The following is a 22,605-nucleotide window of genomic DNA, read 5'->3' as shown; positions in this document are numbered from 1 at the left end:
CCCCTCGCGATGAGGCTGTAATCCAGGGACGATTTGGGGAGCTGATGAGAGGGGATCGCCGCTTCGATTCCCCGGGCCCCTCCTGGCTGCGTGCTGGAGCGTCCTTGAGCAAGAGGATCAGCCTGCAGATGAGCCTTGCAGGGCTTCCTCTATCGGTGCATCGATTGTCGCTTTGGGCAGAAGCGTCTGCTAAATGATGTCATGTCATGATTTTAGGATAAATGCTCCACCCCCCAGTTATTGGATGTCCATTAACCCCCGGTGCAACATGTTTGCATGTCCCTGGATGCGGTACAAAGACCTTTTTTAAGGTCTCGGGCTTCAAGGAAAGCGGCGTCCACACGACACAAAACCCTTGTTATCGCAGTTCAATGTTTGCCGGGTTGCCACAGCCCCCGCCACAATCTCATCGTGTGGGTGGAATAATGGGACTGATTCAGCCAACCTTTGACCTCCTCTCCAATTTAACAACCTATATCTATCTATCTATATATATATATATATATATATATATATATATATATTGTTCATTGTTCACACCGTGATGACAAATAAATAATAAATCCTGACTTTTTATGAAGACTTTTAAGACTTTTTATTTTGACAGAAATCATATTTTGCATGCCATATTGGATGCATAGTAGGATGCATTTACAGTTTTAATGCATCACATACAACTGGATATAAGGTCTGCACATGGAGGCACATGGCAACTTCTAAAGTTGCTGCACTGGTACAAGAATTGGCTCAATTTGGAACAAACCTGTTGTAGCCGGTTCCACCTCGGAGCGGAATAGAAGGCTTCACCAGGTTGGTTCAGTACAACCGACACACAACAACAGTTTAATATAAAGGACATTTAAACTCACATTCGTGGAAAATGGTAAATTTCCACCTGAGCAAACTCCTGTTGTACTGGGGGCTGCGTTTACGGATTCGGTGTGAAGCGGGCTTTAGAGTTCCGCGTCGTTATCGTGCGTCACAGAAGTCGGTAAAGCTGCCCTATTCCCCCCAAACGGCTTCAAACCGAGCAGTGCATTCCGCTGCAACGTCGGTGATCTCGAGCATTTTTTCGAAGGCGTCATCCATTATTGATCTGGGCCGGTCATGCCAGGCTGCGAGGCCTCGTGTGGATCGAGGTGACGGGGCGGAGTGCCCTGAGCTGCCGTTCTGCCCGGAGACAGGGCACCGCTCTGGGACGACTCGTTTACTTGCGGGGACCTAAGCGTGCTGCTACTACTGCGGTTGAGGTGGAGTAACTGCGGAGTACCCTAGAAAGAACCCACATCCACTTGAGGTTATTCCTTGGACTTGTTTGCCCTTTATTGTGCAAAGTTACGGGTGTGGCAGGGATGCGGCTGTGGTCCCACTCAGTCATTAGAGATCAGGACTCGGGCTCCTTTAACTCGGAGAGCCCAGTTTGTCACGACAGAGCTGCGTGTTCCTGCCGCAGCTGAGCTCACGTTGTCAGCTTTATTTGTCCAGCGCACGAGACACCGCGAACACACGACAGCCCATCGTTCTCTTTGATTCTCCTTCGTTCTGTGTTTTTGGCCTTTCATTAGCAACCGTAAACAATACATATGGTTCAGTCTCACGGGGCTCCGGATGTCACCGTAGTAGGCTCGTACCAATTACTATTGGCTTGTACATATGACGCCAAACAAAAATTATATCAAAACGAACAACCATGATAATTCATGAATTATCCTGGTTAATTATTTTCCACCCTTTCAGAATATTAGATCAACATTATGTCCATGTTTGCCTCAGGGATCGACCATTACACCTCTTACACACAGGGTCATGATCATTATCCTTCAATCAGCCTGTTTTATTTCATTTTCGGGAAATGACCAATCAAGCTCAGCGTTTCATTAACAATCCTCCATGGCTCCCCATTTTCATTTTCTGAGGTTCGGCTCTTTCCAAAGATGACAGGAAAGTCAAGTCCAGGTTCCTTTACCGGTTTCACTCCACATGTAAGGACTTGTCTGTTGGATCTAATGGGTGATTAAAATTTGAAATCTGAAAGTTTTTCCACTTTGCCGTAGTTGATTCAAACGAGTGAACGGTGTCCTTTAAGGAAACCTTTATGTGGTCTTCCATTGTGGCGAGACTCTACAAGAGAATTAAAATAACGATTCATTGCCATGGCAAGACACTGGATATTGCCAAGGAATCCCACTCCAGCGCAGTGCGACAGTAGCGGGGGGTATCCATCACGGTCGGTGTCGTGGCCGAGCGTGGACCTGGCCCAGCGAGACGTCGGCGGGAAGTAGAAGAATCCCCGCCGCGCACCAGCAGACCTTCTGGTTCCGCCGGTCGACTGGATGCCCAAGCAAAACCGGCCCGGCGTTATTAATAATGGAAGCCGAGTCAGGCCTTACGTAAGGAGAGCGAGGAGACACAAAGGGCAGCGCCAGGGAAACGCAAGGGCATCGGGAAGCCTGGACCATCGCCCACATCACTGTATTAATGCGTGCGTGTTGGAACGCTCGGTCACCCGTTAGGAAAACGTGAGGCCTGGGATATGAGGCAAAGCGGGAGTTTTCATCTCGTGTCTTAATCTTCCCCGCTGGAGTCTTTGATCGTCGGCGTTGTTCAATAAGTCACCTGGCAAAGAGACACCGTTCCTGGTTTGGAGGCGATAATTCACAGCAGAGTTATCTACGGGCCTTGAATGACCTTAGAGCCTAAGGACACAGTGCTTGGCTCTATTGATAGGTAGCCCGGATTGACCTGCGTGATCTCATCATTTAAGTGAGTTCGGTACCTAGAGTACATGCTATACGGTAGATAGCCTCATCAACCTGAACAAACAGACAGACCGGGGAGAGGTAATTATAAAATGAGGGAGGCGGCATTTACACGAGGCGAGGTAAACACAGCCAAACTGCCGCCGAGGCATCTGGCCTTCATCTACGGCCGTGAAATGGAATTTAGCGATGAATTTATCTGTTGTTGTTTATTTCGATGTTTTTGTTTTTCCATGTTCATGTTGTTGTTTGTTTCTATGTTTGTTTTTTCATGTACATGTGTTGTTTGTTTCTATGTTTATTTGTGTCACCCGTGGTGATTCTCCCTCTTGGAGTAGTGATTCGTTGTTTATAGACCCAAAAATGGTAAAATAGTTCTCCAAAGAGGAGGGTTGGCGGTGGTTGCGTGTAACAATAAAGCTGCGCTCTGGTCGTCCCACAGGTCATCCACAGGACAGAGTTATTGCAGCAGTTGTTGATGATTTAAGAATGAATAAAGAGTTGCACTGCAGGTTGACAAGTTGAACTCTACTCGCAGACTCACTCTGTCCTAGATGCAATGACATAAATACTCTGTGTTGTATGCCCAGCGTGGTGTACAGCACAGCGTTAAAAAAAAAGAAAAGAAAAAGGAATTCACGCTCTGCAAAGTTGGTCAGTTTGATGGATTCCCAAACGAAACACAGAGCGGTTGTCTGGGAGTTAGCAAGGTTTAGGGAGTTTGATTTGATAAACGTGCAGACATCCTTTGGACAGAGCCGGGGAAACTGCACCGACGACGTCCAAACTGTCCCCGCTTTTTCAGGATTCAGGCAGCCTCCACCAACCGCAGGTTTCTGAATTTTCGCCATTTTTCTACCTGCTATGAGAGCACCCTGGGAGGTGATCTGTGCTCGTGAATGCTTCCAAACCACCTCTAAGCTCCAGTCCTTTTCTTTTGGAGCGAGGTGTGGCAAGCTGGCTGTATGGACAACATAGTCAATATTGACGCTCAGTGAATTTCCTCGCGTCGGAGCCCCGGCTGCCACGATGACTTATCCCTCTCCACAGCTTGGACGCCTTGGACACGTGTCCCCGCTGGTCACCCTTCAGCCCGTCCGCCATCAGCGGTAATGGATCCTTTACCATTCAGGTCATGAAGCCTCCTTTCTGCTGGCGGCAGCAGCGCTAATCACTTTATGTCATCCAGTTCGGAGCAGTTCTCCCATCTTTCCTGGAGACTTGACCAATCCTTTTATTCCCTTGAGGAATCGGAAGAATTAATTCCTTTCTACAGCGTTTTTGTGCATCTGTCTCCAATGGCGATAACTTGTGTAGTCGTTTTGCCTGCCGCAGAGTTAAACTCAACAAGCGTTTGCAGAGACAAAACAAGACAATAAGAACTGTGATATTGCTGCAATAAAATGGAAAAGGGATAGTAGATAGAAAATATTGTTAGAAAACAACCTACCTTAGTCGGAAAGAAATAGAGAACCAAGACACACCCCCCAAAACAGGTACCTATGGCTGTGGACAAAAGGTGACATGAAGATTGTTAATCAATGAGAATTAAAGTTTAAGTGTCATTGTCTGCCCAACTGGGAGGTCAGACTTCTCCAGTGTATTTGAGGAATTCGGTCTCACATTTTGCCAGATTTCCTCAGGGAGCTCCTCATGATGCAGCTGATCTTTTCCAGTTTGGCGAGATTTCCTGCCCTGCCCACGGGCTGAGAGGGTGGAGGGGGTTTTGGTATCCCCACTTCAGTCATTTTAAGCGTCTTCGTGGCCGGTACGGCGACAAAGGCTGTGAAACCTGCTTCTGGGGACGTAGGCGGCCCTGCGGGTGGAGGCACGGCCAAGCCCTGGACCCATACGGGGCTCCGGCTCCGGTATTCTAGGGGGTAAATGGTGGACGCCTGGTGGTTCAGCGTTAAGTTGGCTCCATTAAACCAATTTAAATCGCCACCGTCAGTATATTAAGTACTTGGTGTTAATCATGATGGAACTGAACCAAAAGGAAAGTTGAACTTATGCAGCTACAGGGTAGAATAGTATTGCCAACTGCCATAACCCTAATAGCACGTCGCTGATATTCTAGGTTGTGTTAATTGCATTTATTTTTTCTCAATCAGTAACGCCTCAAGGCCTGCGGTAGGAAGGTAACCGCCCTGCTGCCGGGTGACCTGGATTTGTTGCTTTACACCCATTAACCGCCTCCTTTCAGCCGACAACAGGTCTGGCGAGCTCCGCGAGCCTGGGAAACCTCTCCACAAAAGGCTGGTTTTGCTTTCTCCAGAACTGCTTTGCGAGACATTTGGCTTTTTATGCAAACCAGGAGAAAATGACAGATTGGGACACTTGCCCCGGCGTGAAGATCATTTGGAGGATCTCTGTTGTGGACGGGCGTCTTCCAAGGACGCTGGGTGGCTGTAGTGTATTCCGGTGAACAGCGAACAGGGGGATATTGAGTTCACTGAGGGCGTTCGATTACACCTGTGGGAGGGAGAGGGAGAGAGAGGGAGAGAGAGAGGGAGAGAGAGAGAGAGGGAGAGAGAGAGAGGGAGAGAGAGAGAGAGAGAGAGAGAGGGAGAGAGAGAGAGACTGCTGACTCAGCGACGCTCCCTCCCTCTGCTGTTCACTGCTTCATTTTGGAGTTTTAGATGCTTTGATTTATCTGGGAATGCGAACAAAATATTATAAAGCCTTTTGAATTGTATTGTATTTGGTTTTTGAATAAAAATAGAAGTTATATTAATATATTCTCATTCCATTTGATGAAAAAAAAAATATAATTTATATATTTATTTATTACATGCATTATGTTATTTGGCATATTTGTATGTATTATATATATACAGTATATATAATATATATATTTTTTACACTATTGAATGGTAAAAATCATACCTATATACCTAGACCAAAGTAGTGTTATTATTATTATTATTATTACATATTTTATTCATTTTAAAAGCTAAAATAAATCTGCACCTGGACTCTAAAGGTCTTAGAAAAGCTGTAGAATTCACAGCTACACACACACACACACACACACACACACACACACACACACACACACACACACACACACACACACACACACACACACACGGGTGTGGACTGGGCCCATTCTCTGATATTGTTGCCATAACAGCGTCCTTCGAGCCCACCTGTTGAGTAGGGGGTCTGTGTGTTGGCGGACATTTTGTAGTGAACCTCACTGTGGGAAGATGCCTCTGACATGTCTGTGGACCAATTAGTGTCCTGAGTCTGTAACAGAGGGTCCTTCAGTAACTGACCTGAGGGCTGTGTGTTTATATTCCAACACAGACGAGCGCTTGTAGAGAAGAAACACTAAAACACTGTTTGTCCCCCCTGTTCCACTGCAGATGTCCCGGATCCCATAAAGACATAACGCTTATGGTCTAATTTCTTACTCAGCTCAGATTTATTGCACTGCAGAATAGTACGGTCTCATTTCAGAATATGGGTTTTTCTGAATTCCTGTTTTTGGGCCCTGCATTCTTCAATGCGGGGCCCGAACCAGTTGCAATACGTTCTATACATCTCTTACTTTCGCTTGTATATTCTATATTTCTATCACAAAATATTATTGGATTAAAAAAAAACCAACATCTTTACAGTTGAGTGTTTTTAGCGAGGCCTCCTGTGACAGTCCCGCCTGCCACACGCCTCCCGAGCGGCGTTCCCAGGAGCCTCCGACTCAGAGACACGGCCAGAGATGTTGCCAACGCATCGCTTTATTGAAGAGAGTGGACAGGTGGAACAAGCCGGGAGCAGATGAACACATGTCATGACAGAGGCTCTCCCCGTGTGTGTGTGTGTGTGTGTGTGTGTGTGTGTGTGTGTGTGTGTGTGTGTGTGTGTGTGTGTGTGTGTGTGTGTGTGTGTGTGTGTGTGTGTGTGTGTGTGTGTGTGTGTGTGTGTGTGTGTGTGTGATTTACCTGTTGCTCGTGGCTTGCTCTGACGAGCAACAGGCGTACAGCCATCTTTGACCCCGGGCCCAATTACCTAGACCCAAGACAGGTGTGGCTGCTTAACCCCCCCTCGCCACACCCACGTTCATTTGTTTGGAGGTCCGCCGTGATTTTTACAGGTCAATGTGAACGACCGCTTCCGCTAAATTTGGTGTGCTGCTTACGTGTGTAGTTTGTCCTTGGTTCAATTTGGGGATGCAAATTTGAGGCGTCGACCAATTATAAACGCAGCGTTGGCTGTATTGACCTCCGAGGGGGCCGTTGGAGAGTCACAAAAAGAGCAAGCTGTCATATTAGCTGTCAGATCAACCTAGTTAATCAAATTCTTTGCTGAATATAAATTGCATATTTCTGGAGTCCTATGATGGTCAAGGCAAATGAAAGATCCTCCCTATAATGTCAAAATAGGACTTAAAAGATGGATCAAGGAGCGCTCAGCTTAATGCCGAGCTGCAACTAATGAATCTGCCCCACATTTAGACCATAAAATAACATGTTCACCCAGTCTAAATCACAAGCTTTAATTGTATTTCTTCTACTTCAGTAGAACAAAGACAAACTCACGTTGTGGTAATCTGGCAAACGTTTCAATTCTACGTCGAGTTTTCACTGGAACACGTGGAGGTCTCACCGTTCTAACGGGAACTGGCTTCATCTCTAGAGTCGTCCAGTCACAGGAGAGGGGCGGGGCTCGCCGTTTGGACCGGCGGGGCGTTCCAACCCGTCTCCTCAGAGTTTAAGATGAGATGAGATAGGGTGAGATATTACTTTGTTTATCCCCAGGGAAATTCTTGTGCAGTACAAAGAAGGCCGGCCGGCTCGTCCTATTGGCCACCTAGGGCACCGTCCCGAGGGAGCGATCGGGGGCACAATTTGCGCACCTGTCTCCCTCTCCGACGGTATTGACGATGCGAGCGCCAGCGATTGGTGTAGGTTTCATTTTACATCTGCTTACGGTACGAAACAGGTGCGTACAGACGGGATGGAGGGAAACCAAGCGTAACGGGGACACTTTCTCCATGACTCTCCCCCCGATCGTCCCCTCTCCATGCGCTATGCGCAGAAAATTATCTTAAGGAGTCGACGAGTCGTGCAGCGTTCCTCCGTGCCCCGCCCCCACACTCTTTTCGGTTGTTTTATTTGGAGGAACGGGGCACGGCAGTAGGGCTCACAGAGAGCCGTGTTCATTCACCATTCACACATATTAAAAAATATATTTACGATTTCCCTTATTTATAATTCCCCATTGAAATGGTATCCCTGTGAATTTTGTAGGTTTCTGTTTTATCCTGTTATTGTCATGCACACTGGCAGAAAAAAACAACCTAAAGAAAACAGGGCAGCCCTATAAATCAGAGAGTTGTAAATGACTATAATCCAGGGTCCGATGGTAATCCAGAGAGAAAGGGGAAGATGTAATGAACAGAGCAGAGTACCAACATTCTATACCATACATCACTGACTATTTAAATCAATGACTGAGAAGTAAATGTCAGTAAGATGCCCTCTATACTCCAAGCCCCCTCCAGGGATCAATACGGCACCTATCTCATCAATATGGCACCTAATCTAATCTGGAGAATCTCCAGCAGGCCGAGGAGAGAGGAGGGCTTTCTACCTGATTACCGACACGCTCTGTTGCAGCCAGGCAGCCAGATGGTTCGCTTCCACCGACTCATCCAACACACGTCTGCAGATCCTTCTAATATCGCAGCCCTGGAGGTTTCCATGCAGTGCAATATGCTTCACCACCAGGTTGATTCATGGAGGTCTCAGCCGTGTCTGTAGGGTTGTGATTTGATTGGATTTAAATCGAAGGAAGGCATGTCATTGGGAATATGTCATTTTCTCACCAGTGTCCACAAATCAGGGAAGGGCATCATAAACATCTGTGCAATGATTTATTATTCTTCGTTCCCTCCCTCACTTTTTTAAAATCCAGAACACCTGTTAAACAGAAAACGAGGATCGTGGTCTATGTAAACCCGTTGGTCTGTCTTTCTTTGCATCCCAGTCAGGTACAGGTTTGTGTCCCAGTCAGTCTGCTGGTTAGTAGCCCAGTCAGTCTGCTGGTCAGTGGCCCAGTCAGTCTGCTGGTTGGTGGCCCAGTCCTGGTTGGTGGCCCAGTCATTCCGCAGGTTTGTGCGTCAGACAGCACCATGACTTAGGAGGAATGGGATTTGTCTATTTTTACTCCCGTAGTTAAACCCCATTACTCAGGCGCTGGGATTTCTCCGCTTGAAGCAGCGTTAATGCAGCGCGCGGCGTCTGGGGAGTTGTCGGGTTCAGAACACCTCGGGCTGAAGCTGATAAACAACGTTGCGTGTCTGAATCCACGTCTCTCCGAGGAAGGAAACAAGGAAACGCATGAATCTATAATTATTTTAATTATGAATATTAACATCAGTTGCTCGGCAATCACATTTGGACCATTGTCTGCCATCTTGTGTGGTCTGGTTGCTCTGTTGCCCATGGAGTTGACCATAAAATACAAGCGCTGAAAACTGGAAATGAGAACAAATGAGGAATATCTGTGTGGATACAGCTTTTTTGAGCTTTAAACAAGTTAAAATAAGGCAGTAAAAAAAAAACAAAAAACAATAAACTAAATAAAGAGAAGTTTGATTTTAACTGACGATTGCAAACTGCTAAAAACCTGTTAAATATAACCACAAAAAAACATTTGAAATGATCTAAATGACTCAAAAGGGAAATATATATATATATATATATATATATATATATATTTACTTATTTATTGTCCTTTAACATGTTTCCATTTTCTTGGAATCACCTTCTAAATATTGAACTATGTGGTATCATTACATAAGATCATTATCACTGAATTAAGAAATGATTATAATTCTGGGACCAGTTTATCCGAGAGCTGATGTAAGCAATCAGAGTCAGAGTTGGTGTCAAGTTGGTGCCTATCTCAATAAGCATGCAGCTGTGTCTCTCAACTTCCCCATTTGCATTTCATTTACACCTTGTTCCCTCGAGGAAACCACAGCTGGTACAAAACACCCTTTAATCCACATTTAAATGCTGTGTTTCTTTTTCTGTTCTATTACCCATTTTTCCATTTTTGTCTGCTTCCTGTGGACCAAACCGCCTGTAGCGTTGCTTTTTTTTTTAAAAGCAGAGTAATTAAATGCTAAATTATCTGTGTCAACGTGTCCTATGGGCCTGGAGGAGATTCAGTGACAGCATTTGGCATTTTAACGGCTTGTTCCTAATATTGATGTTGGAATTCATATTAATGTTGCAAAGTAATGAGTAGTATTAAAAGGTAAAAAGTAGTTGTACTGACAAATGTCCTATTATATAACAGAGCCTATAATACTTCATTAAGTACGACCGGAGCCTTAATTCTGCAGGTGGTGCTCATGCAGATCATGATTGGAATTTACAATTAAATTAAATACAGTACGGTACAGGTGGTGTCACAGTAAAAATACAAGGATGGGGACCTAATCAATCATTGATAATAAATCCTAAATCAACAGTTTGACTGATCCATTTTTTGCTTTGGCTTAATTTTGATATGCATAAATAATGTAAATACTGATTATAAAAAACGTAACAAAAACATTAAATAAAAAAGTACTTTCTACTGCACCTAGTTTCCCTTCTCAACTGAGACAAAGTGGAGATCAAATTTAAGAGAAATCCCTCTTTCTTCCCTCGATCCATCTCTCTTCTTTCCTTCTTCTCTCTCACCTCCACCCGCCTCACCCTCCTCTCGCCCTCTATTCTCCCCTCCACCACTCACCCTCTCCTCTCTCCTCCAACCCCATCACTCCTCTCCTCCACCACTTGCCCTATCCTGTATTCTCCCCTCCACCATTGACCTTCTCCTCTTCTTTCTCCACGGCTCATCCTCTCCTCCACCCCTCACCCTCTCCCCTCCCTGCCACCACCCCTCACCTCCTCTATTCTCCCCTCCACCACTCACCCTCTCCTCTCTCCTCCACCCTCTTCTCTCTCACCCGCTAACGCCTCTCCTGTCCTCTCCCCACCACCCCTCACCGCCTCTATTCTCTTCTCCCCTCGCTCACCCGCTAACCCTCTCCTCCACCCTCTCTGCCTTGCAGGCTTCCACCTGGTCCCCCGGCTCTCCAGCATCGTTCCGGAGAGCTGCCTGCTGATCACGGTGGGCCTGCTGGTGGGGGGTCTCATCAAGCTGGCGGGGGAGGAGGTCCCTCCCGTGCTGGACTCGCAGCTCTTCTTCCTGTGCCTGCTGCCGCCCATCATCCTGGACGCCGGCTACTTCCTGCCCATCCGGCCCTTCATGGAGAACCTGGGCACCATCCTGATGTTCGCCGTGGTGGGCACGCTGTGGAACGCCTTCTTCATCGGCGGGCTGCTGTACGCCGTGGCGCAGATCCAGCCGTCCAACCCGTCGGACCTGAGCAACCTGGAGCTGCTGCCCTGCCTGCTGTTCGGCTCCATCGTGTCGGCCGTGGACCCCGTGGCCGTGCTGGCCGTGTTCGAGGAGATCCACATCAACGAGCTGCTGCACATCCTGGTGTTCGGGGAGTCGCTGCTCAACGACGCCGTCACAGTGGTGAGCGGCGCCAAAATCCCGAAAATACATACATATACCGGACAGGGTAACGAACGTTACCATGTGGACGAGAGGGTGGGAAAAACTCCGGGTTTGGATAAGGGAAAGTCCTGTTTCCATGTTTTTGCTCTGATCCAGCTGGTTCCACTCGTCAGTCGGAGCTCTGGGTTGATGCTGATTAGGTGGTAATTCCACGTGGTTTGTTCCCGGTTTTTCCACGTCTGGATCGTAAGCTACCTGATGCACATGCCCCGCAGATGGGGGGCAAATTTCCCAGAATTCATTTGGCCATTTGGCCTCTTTCCCCAGTTAATCATTTAAGTTGATTGGACTGGAATGTTTCCGCCGTGCAGCGTCCTTCAAATCGTCTTTCCAACACAATATATTTAACAAAAAAAAAAAGTTTGTTTCACTTTTGAAAGCATCAGCATTATACAGTCAACGTAACCTCAACTCAGGGCCTGACAATAACGGTTGCCCAGTTGCCCCGGGCAACCAGGTCTGGGCCATTGTCAACCATGTTGTGCGCTCTGGTTGCCCTATTGTCGACCACATTTCGTACTGTACGTATCCTGGTGCATTGATTTACTCTGTCAAAAATATTATTGAAATATGGACGATAATTCTGTAGCATCATTATCACTCAATTATAAAATAATTACAAGTCAGTCGACTTGACAACCACTTCTAAAAGTTGGTGCCGGCCCCTGCCTCAACTTGAACCTCAACAAGTCAAAATGTAAATGTGGGATTATAAAACCTTCCATGGACATGGAAGTACTGCCTGCACGGTTTCTACGACTGGACTATTTTATTTATACTTCTATTTTTTATTATTGTTGTCATTATTATTATTATTATTATTATTATTATTAATCATGTTATTATTATTATTATGATTATAATAATTATAATGGCATTAATTATAATAATAATAATAATAATAATAATCGTATTATTATTATAAATAATAATATAATAATAATATAATTGTCATTCTCATTTCTAGCCTTTTGGTTTTGTAAAGCAGGCGTCACACGCTGCTTCCTGTTTGGGAAGAAGGTGGTTTGGCAAATTGGTCGCTTAGTGAGGACACATATCTATCTATATATATATATATATATATATATATATATATACACACACATTTATAAACCTTAATTATTTATCTGTTTTCTCAAATTAGAATGGAGATATGAGAGGATACATTTAAAGTTCAGAAAACTTAAAAAGCAATAAAAAACCAACAAATTAAATCCTTTTATAAGCCCATTCTATGACTCATCCTGAATGGAATGAATGAATGTAATATTATTTATTATCTTATTCTTTCCCAGACTTGGGATACGTGTTTTCGCTGTTGTCCAAAAAGAAAAAGCCTCAGAGAGTTTTTCAAAGTGTTATTTATCACAGATGAATAATTTAACATCTGTCTTTCTTTAGCGCTCTGTCTTATTTATGTGGCGCTCCCTCTCGCTCCCTCTCTCTCTCTCTCTTGCTCACTCGCTCTCCCTCTTTCCCTCTTTGAGTTATTTTGAATGTATTTTATTTTATTTATTTTATCAGAAAGCTCCAGAGTCATTTATTGTATATTATATATATATATATATATATATATACACACACACACACACACACAGATAAATGAAGATAACAGAGCATGATAATGATTCGCTCCCCCTTCTTTCTGTTCTCTCACTCCCTTTCACCCCCCCTCTCTCTCTCCCCCCTATCTTCCTGTCACTCTCTCTCCCCCCTTTCTGCCCCTCTCTCTCTCTCTCTCTCTCTCTCTCTATTTATCTCTCTCCCCCTTTTCGCCCTCTCTCTCTTCCTTTCTCGCCCCCCAGGTGCTGTACCACCTCTTTGACGAGTTTTCGGGCGTCGGCACGGTAACAGTGCTGGACGGCGTGCTGGGCGTGCTGTGCTTCCTGGTGGTGGCGCTGGGCGGCGTGCTCATCGGCGCCATCTACGGGATCCTGGCGGCGTTCACCTCACGCTTCACGTCGCACACGCGCGTCATCGAGCCGCTCTTCGTCTTCGTCTACAGCTACATGGCGTACCTGTCGGCCGAGATCTTCCACATGTCCGGCATCATGGCGTACGTACCCTAAACGCACGCACGCACGCACGCAATGCTTGTTGTTGTTTGTTGTTGGTTTGTGTTCAGTCCTTTCCAACAGGTTGTTTTAAGGGTTTAAGGTTTTAATGTATTTTCATCTGGTATAACAATAAACTGTAATATATTACACTCCAATATGCTGTAATGTATTACACTGCAACATACTGTAATATATTATACTGCAATATATTGTAATATATTACACTGCAATACACTGTAATGTATTACACTGCAATATGCTGTAATGTATTACACTGCAATATACTGTAATATATTATACTGCAATATACTGTAATGTATTACACTGCAACATACTGTAATATATTATACTGCAATATACTGTAATGTATTACACTGCAATATGCTGTAATGTATTACACTGCAATATACTGTAATTACACTGCAATATATTGTAATGTATTACACTGCAATATACTGCATTATATTGTAATATATTACACTGCAATACACTGTAATGTATTACACTGCAATATGCTGTAATGTATTACACTGCAATATACTGTAATTACACTGCAATATATTGTAATGTATTACACTGCAATATACTGCATTATATTGTAATATATTACACTGCAATACACTGTAATGTATTACACTGCAATATACTGTAATTACACTGCAATATATTGTAATGTATTACACTGGAATATACTGCATTATATTGTATTATATTACACTGCAATACACTGTAATGTATTACACTGCAATATACTGTAATTACACTGCAATATTTTGTAATGTATTACACTGCAATATGCTATAATGTATTTCACTACAATATACTGTAATTACACTGCAATATTTTGTAATGTATTACACTGCAATATACTGTAATGTATTACACTGCAATATGCTGTAATGTATTACACTGCAATATACTGTAATATATTATTTACATTACATTACATTGCATTAATCAGACGCTTTTATCCAAAGCCACTTACAATTATTCAAACACTGACGGACGCAGCCATCAAGAGCAATTAGGGGTTAAGTGTCTTGCTCAAGGACACTACAGCATGCTAGCAGGAGGAGCCTGGGATCCAACCAGCAACCTTTAGATGACTAGACCACCAGCTCTACCTCCTATATTGCGATATATTACACTGCAATACACTGTAATCTATTACACTGCAATATACTGTAATGTTTTATACTGCAATATACTGTGATATAATACACTGCAGTATACAGAAATATAATGTATTGCAAAATACTGTATTGCTAGTAGCATTGTGGAAGAACAGACAGACAGATAGACAGATAAAACAAACAGACTGACAGACTTAACGAAACAGACTGAACGGAATGACAGTCAGATAGACATGCAGGCAGACAGACAGACGGAACGACAGACTGAATGACAGACGGACAGAAAGACAGACACTGAACTACAGACAGACAGATGAATAGACAGACAGAACAACAGACGGACAGACAGAACGACAGACGGACAGAACGACAGACAGATGAACAGACAGACATACAGACAGACAGAACAACAAACAGAGCAAAAGACAAACAAAACAACAGACAGACAGACAGAACAATAGACAGAGCAATATACAGACTGACAGGCAGACAGACAGAACGATTGACAGACAGAACGACAGACAGACAGACAGAACGACAGACGGACAGGGCAACATAATGACAGACAGACAGAACAACCGACAGAACGACAGAGAGACAGACAGACAGACAGGCAGACGCACAGAACTTCAGAGAGTGAGAGGCAGAACGACAGACAGACAGTCAGACAGACAGACAGACAGATATACAGGCATACAGACAGACAGAACGACAGAGAGACAGACAGACGGACAGAACGACAGAGAGTGAGAGACAGAATGACAGACAGACAGACAGTCAGACAGACAGACAGACAGACAGACAGACGGACAGAACAACAGAGAGGGAGAGACAGAAGGGCAGACAGACAGGCCCCTCAGTGTTCCAGATGAGGGAGCAGTGGTGATAAGATAAGAAGCTGTTTTGTAGATGGTGTGTGAATCCTGGTGGTGAGTGGAAGCTGCTTCCTTCACCGTGTTGCAGCCTCGTCCACGGTTGTTCTGCAGCAGGGTAATAAAACCAGGTTCACATTAGTGTTTGGCTTTGGCGACGGTCCGGGAGGTCAGACACTTTTCTCCTGGCGCGGCGTCTTTCAACCGTCCCTGCAGCACAAAGGAGTCCAACGCTCCGTTTCCTTTGGACGCAGAGTCGTCTCTGTCTGGAGTTGTAAATGAGTTCATCAGGTATTCGTGTTAGTTATTCATATATATTCATATTATTTATTCATTCATTACTTTTGATTTTATTCCTCCGTATATTTCCTTTTTTGTCCAAACGAGTCTAGCCTGTAGGCTAGCCTTAGCCTTAGGACTAGTGCTGCTCAAGAGACGGTCTTAAATGAGATAAAAATATATGTATACATTTAAATGCTCTTCAAGTGTATTGACTTGAACTTGAGCTCTGGGAAGCCTGCAGACCCCCTGAGCGTCAGCGCCAAAGCCTGGCCGCCGATTTTCCGAACGATATAAACACCGGGCTGTGACCTCGGTGTTCCCGGTGGACCTTTCTGTACACATACTGTGTGTACCGGGAGGGGAAAATCAAAATATTTATCACCCAACGGACTCGTGATGGGACTGATATGAAGCACCGGGAGCTCGGGGCGTCCGTGATGTACAACCTGGAGTCTCCGTCAGAGAGTCTCCGTCAGTCCCCGCTGGTGATTAGGTGTCGGGTCCATCCGCACGCTGGCCTCGCTCCCGTCCCAGAAAATAACCCATCCCGGCGCCCCCGTCTCCGGGTAACCGGCGTGCAGATGGATGACCCTGCCCCGCCCGCAAATCAACAACTGCACCCGATTTTCACGGCCTCCATTCCGTCCGTCCCCTGCTCTTCCTTTTCTGAAAGCTCTCATGATTTATGGATCCCGCAGACTGCCGCTGCTGGTGCACTGAGCGTCTCTGAGCCTCAAGGACGCTCTGCGCCAAGGCCGACGGTGCCAGACATATTAAACATGCGTATGTATAAGAGACGTAAAAGAAACGACCAAAGCAAATAACAACATTAATGAGTGAGCGGCAGGCTGTTTGAGAGGCCGTGGCGTGGCGCCCCCCGAGACAGCGTCACTGAGGTGAATATATAGAATCTCAAGTCTGTCTGAAACAGTGCAACTTGGACGATGAAATTGGCAAATGAGCTCCATCAGACACCAGTGCTGTGTCTTTAACAACAGCAAATATAGTCGTTTTTTTCCTGCTTTTTCATGCCCCCATTTGGAGTTCCACCTCCCCTTGCTGTGATGTGCATGCCCTTATTTGGAGTTCCACCTCCCCTTGCTGTGATGTGCATGCCCTTATTTGGAGTTCCACCTCCCCTTGCTGTGATGTGCATGCCCTTATTTGGAGTTCCGCCTCCCCTTGCTGTGATGTGCATGGCCTTATTTGGAGTTCCGCCTCCCCTTGCTGTGATGTGCATGGCCTTATTTGGAGTTCCACCTCCCCTTGCTGTGATGTGCATGCCCTTATTTGGAGTTCCACCTCCCCTTGCTGTGATGTGCATGCCCTTATTTGGAGTTCCGCCTTCCCTGGCTCTAACATATACTGTGTTCTGTATATTCCCCTATTTGGAGTTCCAGCTTCCCGGGCTGTGACGCACATGCCACTGGTTCTATGGACCACATAACACATTCAAGTTTGGGCTGTGTTTATGCTGAAAACGGGTGGGGGTTCCCCCTTTCGGGTGCTAGGATTTATGGACTATGCAAACCATGGCCGGGGATGTGCTGAGCGGGCGTCGGCCCCAAGGACGCTCGCTGCGCGGAGGTCGACGGCCGGCGCCGCTCCGGCTGCAGTGCTTTATGTAACCCTGCGTCTCGGAAACCGAAGGATGGGGATGCGCTTGTTGTCGGCGGGGAGCTGGAGTGCAGGGCTCTGAGTCCCGCTTTCATGGGCGCGCTCAGAGGCGGCGGTTTGTTATTGCGGAGGACTGGGTGGTGCAAACACTTCAGGTGGAGGCTCTGTCCTCCTCTAAATGCCAAGAGGCGATTACTGTTCATCCAGCTCCGTGTGATGGGTTATCGACCATTTCATCACAAGGCAAAACACTGAGGTTGAAGAAGAGACTTTTGGTTTTGTCTCACGTTGGATTCGATCCTCAACATGTGAAACCTGGAGTTATGACAGAAGCAAAGGAAAACACACACAGATCATTTATATGCAGGTTACTACTCTGCCTCTACTCTACTCTGCTCAACCCCCCTCTGCTCTACCTCTACTTTACCTCTACTTTACCTCTACTCTACTCTGCTCAACCCCCCTCTGCTCTACCTCTACTTTACCTCTACTTTACCTCTACTCTACTCTGCTCAACCTCCCTCTACTCTACCTCTACTCTGCTCTGCTCAACCTCCCTCTGCTCTACCTCTACTTTATCTCTACTCTACTCTGCTAAACCTTCCTCTACTCTACCTCTACTCTGCTCTGCTCAACCTCCCTCTACTCTACCTCTACTCTACTCTGCTCTGCTCAACCTCCCTCTACTCTACTCTGCTCAACCCCCCTCTGCTCTACCTCTACTTTACCTCTACTTTACCTCTACTCCACTCTGCTCAACCCCCCCTCTACTCCACCTCTACTTTACCTCTACTCTACTCTGCTCAACCTCCCTCTACTCTACCTCTACTCTGCTCTGCTCAACCTCCCTCTGCTCTACCTCTACTTTATCTCTACTCTACTCTGCTCAACCTGCCTCTGCTCTACCTCTACTCTGCTCAACCTCCCTCTACTCTACTCTGCTCAACCTCCCTCTACTCTACCTCTACTTTACCTCTACTCCACTCTGCTCAACCCCCCCTCTACTCCACCTCTACTTTACCTCTACTCTACTCTGCTCAACCTCCCTCTACTCTACCTCTACTCTGCTCTGCTCAACCTCCCTCTGCTCTACCTCTACTTTATCTCTACTCTGCTCTGCTCAACCTCCCTCTGCTATACCTCTACTTTATCTCTACTCTACTCTGCTCAACCTCCCTCTACTCTACTCTGCTCAACCTCCCTCTACTCTACCTCTACTTTACCTCTACTCTACTCTGCTCAACCTCCCTCTACTCTACCTCTACTCTGCTCTGCTCAACCTCCCTCTGCTCAACCTCTACTTTATCTCTACTCTGCTCAACCTCCCTCTACTCTACCTCTACTCTACTCTGCTCAACCTCCCTCTACTCTACCTCTACTCTACTCTGCTCAACCTCCCTCTACCTCTACTCTGCTCTGCTCAACCTCCCTCTGCTCTACTCTGCTCAACCTCCCTCTACTCTACCTCTACTTTACCTCTACTCTGCTCTGCTCAACCTCCCTCTACTCTACTCTGCTCAACCTCCCTCTACTCTACCTCTACTTTACCTCTACTCTGCTCTGCTCTACCTCCCTCTGCTCTACCTCTTCTCTACCTCTACTTTACCTCTACTCTGCTCTGCTCAACCCCCCCTCTACTCCACCTCTACTTTACCTCTACTCTACTCTGCTCAACCTCCCTCTACTCTACCTCTACTCTGCTCTGCTCAACCTCCCTCTGCTCTACCTCTACTTTATCTCTACTCTGCTAAACCTTCCTCTACTCTACCTCTACTCTGCTCTGCTCAACCTCCCTCTGCTCTACCTCTACTTTATCTCTACTCTACTCTGCTAAACCTTCCTCTACTCTACCTCTACTCTGCTCTGCTCAACCTCCCTCTACTCTACCTCTACTCTACTCTGCCCAACCTCCCTCTACTCTACTCTGCTCAACCCCCCTCTGCTCTACCTCTACTTTACCTCTACTCTACTCTGCTCAACCCCCCCTCTACTCCACCTCTACTTTACCTCTACTCTACTCTGCTCAACCTCCCTCTACTCTACCTCTACTCTGCTCTGCTCAACCTCCCTCTGCTCTACCTCTACTTTATCTCTACTCTACTCTGCTCAACCTGCCTCTGCTCTACCTCTACTCTACTCTGCTCAACCTCCCTCTACTCTACTCTGCTCAACCTCCCTCTACTCTACCTCTACTTTACCTCTACTCTACTCTGCTCAACCTCCCTCTACCTCTACTCTGCTCTGCTCAACCTCCCTCTGCTCTAGTCTGCTCAACCTCCCTCTACTCTACCTCTACTTTACCTCTACTCTGCTCTGCTCAACCTCCCTCTACTCTACTCTGCTCAACCTCCCTCTACTCTACCTCTACTTTACCTCTACTCTGCTCTGCTCAACCTCCCTCTGCTCTACCTCTTCTCTACCTCTACTTTACCTCTACTCTGCTCTGCTCTATCTCCCTCTACTCTGCCTCTACTCAACCTCCCTCTACTCTACTCTACCTACCCAGATACAACCCTTACTCTACCTCTACTCCGACCTCACTTTAACTCTACTCTACTCTACTCTACTCTAACTACCTGTACTCCACCTCTACTCTCCTTCCCTATACTCTACCTGCCCAATTCTACCCCTTCTCTACCCCTACTTTACCTCTACTCTGCCTACTCTACCTACCTTTACTCTACTCTACTCTAATGTACTCTACCGCCCTCTAGTCTACCTATACTCTACCTACCCATATGATGCCAATACTTTACCTGTACTCCACTCCATCTGACTTTACTGTACCCCTACTCCACCTCTCGCCACTCTCTGTCTGCTTTATCTCTACTCTACCCCTATTCTACCTCTACTATACCTCACATCCATCTACTCCATCATCCATCTACCTCTACTTTACCTTTACCTCTACTCTACCTCCTCTACTCTACGCTACCTCCCTCTACTCAACTCTACCTCCCTTTACTATATCGCTACTCCACGCCACTCTCCTCTAGCTCAGCTCATCTCTGCTTTGCCTCCCTCTACCGCTACTCTCCCTCTAATCTACCTACCCTACCACTACTCCACCTCAATCTACTCTACCTTTACTCTGTAAAGGGAACTGATGAGGGAATCCACCATAGTATTTTTATATGATTTGATATATGATTTTGTTTAATTGTCATTAAGGACATACTGTATGTAAACACACAAAAACCAACAACATGTTTACTGATTGTGGCATCTTGTAAACAAGCTCCCATCTTATCGTCCTCACAGGCTGATCGCGTGCGGAGCGGTGATGCGACCCTACGTGGAGGCCAACATCTCCCACAAGTCCCACACCACCATCAAGTACTTCCTGAAGATGTGGAGCAGTGTGAGCGAGACCCTGATCTTTATCTTCCTGGGCGTGGCCACGGTGGACGGGAACCACTCCTGGAACTGGACCTTCGTCACGGTCACCGTCCTCCTCTGTCTGGTGGCCAGGATCATGGGTCAGTTCTACCTCCATGTTCTACTGGCATGTTCTATTGGCATGTTCCACTCTCATGATCTACTGTCCTGTCCTTCTGCCATGTGCCACTACCATGTTCTATTGTCATGTTCCACTGTCCTGGCCTACCGCCATGTTCCACTGACATGTTCTGCTACCATGTTCTACCTCCTTGCTCTACTGCCATGTGCTACCTACATGTTCTACCTCCACTGTCTTGTTCAACCTCCATGTTCTACTCCAATGTTCTACCTCCATGATCTACTGCCATGTGCTACCGCCATGTTCTACTATCATGTTGTGCTGCCCTGTTCTACTTTCATGTCTTGATGTCATGTTCTGTCATGCGCCACTCTCATGTTCTGCCTCCATTTCCTACCTCTACGTTCTTCCGTCGTGTTCTCCCGTCCCGTTCTGTCATGTTCTGCAGCCAAAGTCTAGAACTTCACAGAGACTAGACTTCCTCTCGTATATGAAGAGGGAAACACATTTAGATGTAATAATATTCCCTAACCCCACCCTCAGTGTTGTCTCTTTGTTTTTATTTGGAGACGCTGTTAAACAAGTTGTCTTGACAACAGTCGTTGTCGATACTGCACATGCTCCAGGCAGAATCAGACGGCTCAAGCCCACATTAAGCGTTCTAAAATGACACATGAAGCAGGGCGTGGCTTTATTGCTGAACGTGTGAAGTGAGGCATCCGGCTTTGTTGTGTCGCCGGCGGTGTCGGCCACTCAAGGGTTTTCATTCCTAGAAAAAATAAAAAGGGGAACTGGGACACAGCCACGGCATTTCATAACACAACTGTGAGCGTGTGTATAATGAGGAAGCAGGAAGCAGAGGATTTCCACATCAAGTCAGTCATGAGTTTTCATGGGGGATGGCTTGGCATGCGGCCTTTAGTCAGGGCCATGAGAGAGAGAGAGAGAGAGAGAGAGTTGCGTGTACTGAGTCACTTTGTAGTACTATGAGTTCTGTTCTCACTCCCACAGTTCAGAGTTGGAAAGGGACATGATGCATCAAAATAAATACGCATACAGGTACGCCTCACTTAACGACCTACCTGTCGAACCACCGTTCAGACTTACCACCAGCTCTCTGACCAGTCTGTATTATACACTGTATACAATACCAAGTATCTCCTCACCCTTTATATACTATATATACTATATACACTGTATATACACTATTTATAGTCTATACACTATATACACTATATATACACTATATATACACTATAAACACGATATACACTATATATACTATATACACTATATATGAGAAGGTCCTGGGTTCGATTCCCGCCTGGGGCACTGTTGGCACCGTGCTCTGGCGGGTTATCTCCCGATTAGGGTCCTTTCCATGTGGAGTTTGCATGTTCTCCCCGTGCTCACATGGGGTTTCCTCCACCTAACATCAGTGAGGACACCCGCTAAAAAGCATGTAGAACAACTCAAGCAGTGGCTAGTTTGGCAGGAGCTGAACTAGAATGGAGAAGTAAGACGACTCCTTCCCTCCACTAGTCTTGGGGTCCACCTTGGGCAAGTGATAGTAGCCCCACAGCCCCCCTGCCTTGGGTCACAGGCCGGGCGAGAGGACTGGCGACCCTTGCCTGTACCTAGCCTCGAATGGACACAAGTCCCGAGTTGATGTCGGCTAATTCTCGCATTGCATCGCATCACACTATATACACACTATATATACTATATACACTATATATACGATATACACTTCATATACTATATACACGGCCCCTTACCGTGAAATAACACACAGACAATATCCAGGTAATCAGGTCTGGACATTGTCCGGACTTT

The 22,605-nt window shown here is 46.1% G+C and overlaps 1 protein-coding gene across 1 annotated transcript in view; it reads left to right on the top strand.

The window, feature by feature from the left end:
• The window catches only part of slc9a1a (solute carrier family 9 member A1a), a gene marked incomplete at its 3' end in the record, with an annotated part of 41,061 nt that overhangs the window by 3,928 nt on the left and 14,528 nt on the right, over nt 1–22,605 (top strand). Inside the window, exons 2-4 of the mRNA XM_080005718.1 lie at nt 10,834–11,306; nt 13,154–13,404; nt 20,571–20,788. Of these exons, the coding sequence (XP_079861844.1) occupies nt 10,834–11,306; nt 13,154–13,404; nt 20,571–20,788 (942 nt within the window). The remainder of the gene's footprint in view (nt 1–10,833; nt 11,307–13,153; nt 13,405–20,570; nt 20,789–22,605) is intronic.

This window comes from Zeus faber (assembly GCF_960531495.2).
Source record: "Zeus faber genome assembly, chromosome: 8".
In the NCBI taxonomy this organism is placed as follows: Eukaryota; Metazoa; Chordata; class Actinopteri; order Zeiformes; family Zeidae; genus Zeus; species Zeus faber.
Note: the sequence above shows the minus strand (reverse complement) of the source record. Positions and strands in the feature narration are given on the sequence as shown.